This window comes from Grus americana, chromosome 17 (assembly GCF_028858705.1).
Source record: "Grus americana isolate bGruAme1 chromosome 17, bGruAme1.mat, whole genome shotgun sequence".
Lineage (NCBI taxonomy): Eukaryota > Metazoa > Chordata > Aves > Gruiformes > Gruidae > Grus > Grus americana.
The window spans coordinates 14,080,761-14,089,511 of record NC_072868.1 but is presented as its reverse complement, the minus strand read 5'-3'; the positions used below and the strand labels follow the sequence as shown (position 1 = coordinate 14,089,511).

The window sequence follows — 8,751 nt, the reverse complement described above, 5'->3', positions numbered from 1 at the left end:
ACCTCTCTGAGCGCTTTGTTTAAATGATACCCTCAAACCAAAGGAATTCTGTGCTCATTTGTTCAGTCTCATGTCGCACGTGTAAGCATTGCTACACATCCTCTGGAATCACAGTAACTGGCTTCAGAAGTGGTACTGCCCATAGCCTGAAGTTCTGGACCTTGTCTTATTACTTGATTAAAATAAGGAAATGAAAGATAAGAGGTATTTATCATCTCAGATTTGAGAAACTTGAAGTACAAACACCAATTCAGAAGGAATATGGGGCTGCTGCCCTTGAGAGCCTGGGTACGTTATCTTCACAACTGAACACAGCCGAGAAGATGCAGCTGCAGAACAGCAAAGAGATTTTCCGTACAGGCATGGTGACCACAACATGGGCCTGGGCAGAGTGGGGACACACATCCTGCAGAACGCTCCAGGGATGGAGCTGCTGCTGAGTGTGCGGCCCCGCTCCTGCTGGCTGTGGCCATTTTCCGCTCCCGCAGCTGGTGCTGTGCAGCTTCAGGCAATTCGGAACAGCGACCAGGGACTTTCCCTTTAGGTCTTGACCTTTTAAACACAAGAAAGGAAAGGAGTTGCAACAAAGAAGTAAAACAATTGTTCTAAAGCCTTTGCAGTTTACAAAAAAAGCTGAAGGGAGACTTTTCTTAGCTCGCTCTAGAGATTGAACCTGTTTTTCATTTCTCAGTCTCCATTCGGGGCTCACACACGCCGTCCAGTGGCACGGATGATCCAAGGAAGGCGCAAAGCCCTGCCTTCAGACTAGGCATCCACCCAACCCTCCACCCTGAACAAGGCAGGTGTGTTTAGGGGATGCAGTTGCCATTTTAAAATATTCCAGGTTAGTATTTTAACTTTACTAACATGGAAACTAGGCTTAGGGACTTATTTCCAGGAAGCTGAGGATCATGAGCTCAGGGAAACAACTCCCTGGACAGACTAAACTCTCTGTCTCTGAGCTAGGCAGCCACAGGCCTGGATACCTGCCTCGTCACGCTTACTGCGCTTACCCTAAGCAACACTCCCTGTTTCTGTCTGGGGCTATCTTACAAGAAACACACATGGAAACATTATTCAGATCCCATTTTTTTTCCTGGAATATAGGGCACCTTTGCTTGGGTACTGTGATGTCCTGCTTCGCAGCCCTTCTGACAGGACCAGGTCTATGTAACTTGCCTCCATCCACTTGGCGCACACAAAGCAAAGCCAGGGACAGAGTTCAGGTCAATTCTTAGCCCACAGCATTAGCCACAATCCCTCCCATAAGGGATATAAAGGAGAGGTATCCAAGTTCCCAGCCAGCATCTTCCTGATCCTTGTTTCACCTATTCACATGAGACAGCGCTGCACGACAGGATGCTGATTTTTATCACAATCTGGATATGTGATAAATCCAGGCACTGACCTGGAACACAAACCTAAGCATTGAGGCCCAAATCCACGAGTTACCTGGATATTTATATAGCAATCCTGGTACCAGCTAAAAGAGAATGCTCTGACAGAAGGAAACAAGAACAACTGATGTTAGTTCTTTGTAGGGTCTCCCAGCTACACATGGGGCTTTGCAAGCGAACAGGCAGTGGGCCAAGTTCCCACTGAGAACCACCTCTCCTGTGGTTAATTGGGAGTTGAGAGCTGAGCTCTTTGGAAAAATGTCTCTTTAAGCAAAACAATGGAAACTGCTCAAGATTGAGCACCAAGTCCTTAATAAGCCCTCAGGAAACAGACCAGAAGCTCAGCTTCCTTCTACTGATCAGAGACACATAAAGAGACTGTAAGCAGTATTTTTATTTTTAAAGCATCGCAGGAATCTGGGATACTAAGAAGCATGGAAAGCAGATGGGCAATTCCCTTCACCCCAGCTCTGGCTTCAAGAAACCCCAACCTTCAAAGCCCTGTGGCTTAAAACCTTGGAGACACTAAGCAAGCACTGGGCAATCGTAATTAGCCACTTACATGCACATCAACTTTGCCTGCACCCTCCCATGGCAGACAAACTGCCCTACTTATAAAATAACCCTTAACTGATCTGCCAGAGGCAATAAAGCCAGTCAGGGCCAGAACTGGATGAAAGACCTAGGGATTTCCAGTTCCCTGAAACACCCATTAAACTATATCGCCCTGGTCTGCTGCCAACCATTAGGAAATTACCCTAGCAAGGAGCATTCCAAAGAGAACTTGCAGACGAGCTCGAGCTCTCCTACAAGCCATATTAACTAAATGGCCAGCTTGGCTAGGGAACAGTGTTATAAATACTTAAGCTACAAATTAAAAGCATGTTTGAGAGCTGTGCTGTCAAGCCAGTTGTCATCTTAGCTGCAGCATCACTACTGTGGGAGCTTATTTCATGACTAAAACCTACAAATCCCACCCAGTGACCTATATTTGAAGTGTGGGTCTCTGGGAAAGTTACTGACTCTCCCTTGAAATTTGCCAGAACCAAGTTAGTCCGTATGTATTTTAGGATGTGGGGCCAGGCGCCCGCTGCAAGGCCCGATTCACAGCGCTGAGGGTGGCACGGCGCTAGGGGATCTCTTCCTCCGCTGGAAGCAAAGCATGGTGCGCTCGCTCTGCTTCTGGCCCCACAGGCGGGCAAGGCTCACCGCAGTTTGTCCCCCTCTGTCCGGGGCAAGAGCTTGCGCCCCACAGCTAAGGAGGAGTTCGATGCAGTCGCACTGGCCCGTGACAACAGCAGCGTGAAGGGCAGTTCTTCCTAGAGGGGTTTCAGAATGTAAATCTGCACCTGTGAAAAAGCAGACAGTAGGAAGGCGATGAGGCATAGGAAAGGACGCAATGCCACCTGCGGGCCACAATGCACATTTTTTCTGCAGGCAGATGCAGTTTGTTTTAGTCACATCTCATCAGTGGATTAACAAACCTGTCTGGTGAACACATGCTCCTGCCCTTAGCTCCCACACAACTGGATAGTCTTTGTTCCATTCCCCAGAACACTGCTAGCTTTGCCACAGCAAGGCTTTGCCGTTACTTTTGCAGTGGGGGCTCTCACTTACCAGGAGAGGAAAACGTCCTTTTACAGGGACAAACCTCGAGGGGGCCAGGCTCAAGAACCTGGGTGAAAGACAGTGGGATTTCCTCTCAGCACTCACTTTCAATGATTAAAAAAAAAAGTTGATTAACAAATGTCCTTTCATTAACAAATGCCCTTTCATTCAGGACAATCAAGCGACCTCAGCCGACTCAAAGGACTGTCCATTGTGCAAATGCAGATTTCCGGGCAAAGAAGGCTTGTTTAGTCCCAAAGCAACAAAAAAGCCCAAATGTCACAGCCACAGAACTAGTACTTACAACTCTGCTTCCATTTCAAACACTGCACAGGGCTGAAAAACTAAGCATTTCTAGATAATAAGAAAATCGCAATAAATAAATGAGACTCAAAGAGGGAAGTTAAAAAAATCAGAAATCCTGTTTTCCAAAATGAATGTTTCTAACACCAAAAGTCATTCGCTTAGCAAGAACAGCAGTTTTTATCGTCTCCAAGCCCACATCAGAATTGACGTGCTGAATACATTCTCCACCTCAAATACACAACACACGAGGCCGTTTGCGTAAAATTCTATGGCCTGGGTAAGCAGGAGGGTGGTAGGGAGTGCAGTACAGCTAGAGGAGAATTGCTCTGGCTAAGAACGTTACCGTGTCTCAGGAGAAACCTGGCAGTTTCAACATGACCTCTGTGGCTGGCAACAAACAGCGCCACGAAAGCTCGGTGTGCTGCCCATTCCTTTTTCTGCTCTGGTCCCAGTAACTCTGCGTATGGCGTGGTGCCCGCACAGTCCTCTGTGACTCCCAGACGGGCTAACTGCAGAGTGAACACAAACCTTTTAGTCTCTTTCAGAGGAGTAGTCTGTATCAACAAAGTCCCATATCTGTACTTAGGGGATGCTTGCACATTGCATAAATAACTCCAAGATCAGCTAAGTAATACCTGCTTGTTTCTTATTTTTTTGCCCCATCTTGGTTCTCTACTATCTAATGATGTTTATTCACAGTCATCCCTTGGAGAGGACATGAATTTGTGTCTTCCTTTCGTATGTAGTTATTAAGCACCACAAAATCTTATAGAAACTGTTTCTCTTTGCAATCCTTGTCCTTATCTTAAATTTGTTGGCAACTGACCTGAGGTTTTGGGGAGAGGACACAGACAGACACTGTTGGCCACATAAGCCCAGGTTCCTTAGGAGGCAGGCGAGACTTTGGGCCCTAATTCCAGCAGACAACTCATAAACCTAAGCTGCCTCAGGAAACACTCCTGTATCACATTCTTTTCCAGAAGGAAGGTTTTGAGGTTTTTTTGGTAGTAAAGTCATACACTTTAGTTGTAAAGTGTTGCTGAGAGGCCTCTTAGGAACAGTTTTCAGTTGCCTCATGCTGCTGTTCTTCCTGAGAAACCATTTCCATGCTGGGCTACATCTTCCACAGTGCACCAATGGTTTTCTCATCTAGTAAGTGGAAGCACATCATTAAAACAGCTGTACAGTTATTTCTTGAAATTTTTTATTCATTTGGGAATCAACAGTGCCAACAAGCTTTTGGTATGGGTCTTACACCAATACACCTTTCATTTCAGAGGAGACCACTTGTCTTTCTGGCACATCCTTCTGTTTCCTGCTCTACACTGAGTACGAAGAATCTTTAACAGACAACTCAAAAAAACATGGGGGAAACCAAAACAAAACCCCTAATTTGCCCAATAGCAAAATGCAAGCCATTTGTGGCACAAGGCAGAGCAGCTGCTTGCCAGTGAACCGCAACACTACACAACAGTTAAGGAAAGGAAGGGAAGAACCTTGCAGTATCCATTTGCAGCAGTTAGGGAAACACAGAGGAACATAATGCAATGAGCCAGGCTGGAATTTGGCCAGGGCAACGGAGATAACGGTTCTTAACGAAAGGTGCCAAAGGATATTTCATGACCACATCTGTTTGGGCCTGAAGGTTTACGGTACAAATCAGCTAGAGCACCGTGTGCTTCTGCTGAGACAACGCTTCAGTCCTAAATCAAGAAAGCAGCATGCCCTCTATCAAAGCACCACAGAAACTATTTGTTCTATAAAAATGAAAGCTTTCTTACTAATCAGACTAGACAGGATTGCAAACTCAAGCTGGTCTGTAAGCCAGCACCAGACAAAGCAGATGAGACAGGGAATGTCTTCTGATGCTTAATTTCAGTACTCTCACACATTGAGTCCCATCCTTGCTCTGGAGTCAGCATGGCCAGAGGAAGATAGACAATGAAACTGAGAGTTTCTGCCTCTGATTCTCATAACAGCAGACAAGTCACTCGGCCTCACGCAATACCCAAGAACAGATAACCTCAATCTTCTAATGACTAAGAAAAAGGCCTTGTTTACATACTACGCATTATTTCTCCTTTCTATATGAAAAGCACCGGGTTTAAGTATCAGAAAGGTAAAGTGGCAGGCAGCTGAACAAAAAATGCATGCTTTTTTCAGACATCAGGGTAAGCAGGGAAAAAGAAAGTAATCTGAAAGCATACTCACATCAGTGCTACAAAAAGTTATAAAACAGTGAAAAGAACTTGCACTCTAAGTGTATGTGCTGTTTACTAGTAACGGCAAAAAGATGTCTCATTTCTACATTGAGCAGGCTATGTTAGGAATTGACTCCTCAGTTTTGGATTACCAGCCCCCTTGAAATGACCATTTTCAGTTGTGAACTGCTGCCAGGACAACTAACCTACTTAATTTCTATGGCAAGTCTCTTCCGTTAAAGCCTTCCCCAGTATTTGCTCTATGAAGTGCTGCTTTGTAAGAGTACTTTGACCTTCAGCCACAAGCTTTTAGCTTTCTGCATACAGTACCCCACCCAATCACAGAAGTAACAGGATCAACCTTTGCAGTCTCTCCTTTTGCAGCAGCTGCCACAAGCTGCCCCCAGCCATCATGTCGCCAGATGCGCATTGTAATTGTTCCACCAGGGACAATATCGTTGTCCTTAAACGTAGACTCATCTGGCAGATCTACTGTAGGGAGTTAGAAAAGCAAAGCAAGTCAACATATCCTCAGAGAGGACACCAACCAGCTTAAAAAAAAAAAAAAACCATTAGATGGTGACTGAATGTTTAGCCATGCCGGTGTTCTCTCATGTTACTGTCATAACGCATCAAGGACACCTTGGGTGCTAAAGCCATGACAACACAGAGAGACTCCCAGCCTAGAAAAGGCTACGCAATGCTGTGCTCTTGGGGTAATGTGGCTGTAACCCAGAGCTGCAGTTAATGTGTTAAGTACCAAGACAGTAAGACAAAAATATGTAAGTATATCCATGCACACATGGTGCCTTTAAAAAGAAAGCACCAAGTTTGTTTGATCCAAGAAAGCAAATCGTAAGAAGAGTTATTTTGGTTTAAATAGCAGGTTTAAACAAGTTTCAATGGCCACCTCTGCTTGTTACCTCCAAAGTCAAGTACTCCAATGCCACAGATTCAGCTGATGTAATGGAAACAAATGCTGCTCCACACAGCTCTAATTTGTGGAGCCTCACGAGAGCTGTTCCAGGCTGAGGTGAACCAGCCAGGTTCCACCATTGCCTGTTGACAGGGCTCAGCAGGGACTCAGAGGTCAGCATTTGCAATCTCTAATCTAAAGACACCCTGTTGAGTAGACCATTATCTTTAATGCTTCACTTTGCTTCCTATGCTTTAAGTCCAGAGCTAAATTCCGAGTACAGTACAGTAAAAAGAAGAAAGTAGAACCCTGGTCTTCATCCAGGACTTAACTGAGAAAGAGAAACTAGCAGGGAAAGAGATACCATGAATAACCCCCAAGAATCCCAGAGGTTATAGGTTCTCACCTTCATCCAGGTACTGAAGCCGCTGGAAGTGAAGGGGGATCCCAGTCAACAATTCCAAATGGGACTTAAGTTTCTTCAGTGTCAAATCATCCTGGCATCGAGGCAGTGAAAAGATCTCATTCGTTTCAGCTAGACGAAGCTGGACACTAAAGGTCTGCAGGGGCAAGGAAGGCATAGCAATGAAGCAGTTCCTGACCAGGAAAAGTTCATGAGACACTGCTCTTAAAAAACCTTGGAATCTTTGTAAGGACAGTGGTCTAGATCTGGTAGTAACGCCTCCCTCCCCTGGACATTCCCCTTGTATCTGCAAAGCCCTCCACACACAGATCTCCTTCTATCACAAGCACATTGCAGTATCCAAGCAGCATAAACTGACATCACAGAAACACAGTCTGCACATGTGATGTAACAGCCTATGTGAACTTACCACACTACCACAATAAGTAATGCACCAGCATTGATTACAGAAAGACTTTTGTTCCTGCCCCTCTTGATTTTCACTAGGAAGACATCAACCATAAACTTACTTGGAAGACAAGCAGTAGAGAAACAAAGTAGTAACTCTGTAAGTACCCAAAGTTGCCCTATTTTAATGTTCCTATCTTCTTTGTTAAAGTCTAGATCTCGATCTTCATGTGTAGTCTAATGTGTAATAAAAAGAGCATATGGCTGTTTGTGTTTCCAGTTTACTACACAGGGGTCTTGTGCACTAACTCAACACGGGTAGGCTTTACCGGGGTACAGGGGACCAGTTATTCCCCTCACTTTCACATCAGCTAAAATCCTGCAGAGAAGAGAGGAGAGGTCAGATATTCTTTTGCAGCAGTTGGCAGAAGTTCTAGAGCACAGGATGGAACAGCCAGTGCATGTCGGAAATGGTCAAAAGGGGGATTGCAGCAGCAGCAGATAGGGAAGACTCCTGAAATTAGAAGCAAAACCAACCAGCCAGGTGTCAGTTACTCATTTCCGCTCTCTCCCCCACTCCCCAACCCTACAGAATTCATCAATGCTGGATGTCCCAGAGCAACACCACACTGAACAAACAGCCCAGAACATCCTTCCTGGCTGAAGTCTGGAGAGGGAAGGATTTAAGGTAAGGATTTGGATGCCAGTCTCACCCAGCACACACAAGTTCTCTTAATTTAAAATATATCTTGTTAAAGTTTCAGTTCTGACAGAACTATTTTAGTTGTGAAGCACTTTCAGCATGCTCACTTTGAGGACAAAGTGCGGGAAGAGCTACTTTGAATCTCTGGACATCTAATGGATTTTTCACTACACAGTACCATGAATTCCCCACACAACCCTGGTTTGACAGATGGCAGTGTTTATCCTAGGGAGATGTTGCATTAACCAGAAGAATACACTCACATCCCACTGATGACAAAAGTCAGTTACCACAAGTTGGTTTATAAAACAGTCACAGGATTTATTGAGATAAATACAAATAGAAAGTTACATAGATTCTCTGTTCTGACTAATGACACTTCCAGAGTGTCCCCACTTAATTGGGTTCTAAACAACACTGTGTACAGACACAGCTGCCACTAGGGCAGCATCCCGACCGATGCCCAGCTTGCATCATACATGAGATACCAGCGAGCCTGAATTCTAAGCAACATGACTAACATGCTTTGGATTACACGTGTTTGATAATTTCCTATAGCATCCAAGTAATATTGCACCCACTAACGTTATTTTCATGTTCCTTAGCTAGAAATGTTTAAAAGTGATATTCTTACTGCTGTTGTGAAAGTGGATCAACTTCCTAACTTTGCTCCATCTGGCTTTTAAAATACGTATTTTTGCATAATTTAAATAACCCAGAGAGAATTGTACGTGAACACACCGCATTGCATACAGTTGTCTAGTACAAGACGTAAAGTGCGGTCTTTAATCATGCTGAAATCATTTCTA

General features: G+C 44.7%; 1 protein-coding gene across 1 annotated transcript; it reads right to left on the bottom strand.

The window, feature by feature from the left end:
* Positions 1–1,771: 1,771 nt before the first annotated feature.
* Positions 1,772–8,099, bottom strand: ANKRD60 (ankyrin repeat domain 60). The gene is made up of 4 exons (XM_054845098.1): positions 6,835–8,099; positions 5,874–6,004; positions 3,655–3,820; positions 1,772–2,746 (listed from the first exon to the last, which is right to left on the bottom strand). Exons 1-4 carry the CDS (start codon positions 7,007–7,009, stop codon positions 2,502–2,504), a joined length of 717 nt encoding a protein of 238 aa, XP_054701073.1. The 5' UTR covers positions 7,010–8,099; the 3' UTR covers positions 1,772–2,501.
* Between the last annotated feature and the right edge of the window lie 652 nt (positions 8,100–8,751).

Excerpts from the sequence above, each read along its gene's own strand:
- ANKRD60 (XM_054845098.1), bottom strand. The coding sequence starts at position 7,009 with ATGCCTTCCTTGCCCCTGCAGACCTTTAGTGTCCAGCTTCGTCTAGCT. Across the intron at positions 6,005-6,834 it reads GCTTCAGTACCTGGATGAAG|TAGATCTGCCAGATGAGTCT; the intron begins GTGAGAACCTAT and ends AACTCCCTACAG. Across the intron at positions 2,747-3,654 it reads CAGGTTTCTCCTGAGACACG|GTGCAGATTTACATTCTGAA; the intron begins GTAACGTTCTTA and ends GCTTTTTCACAG.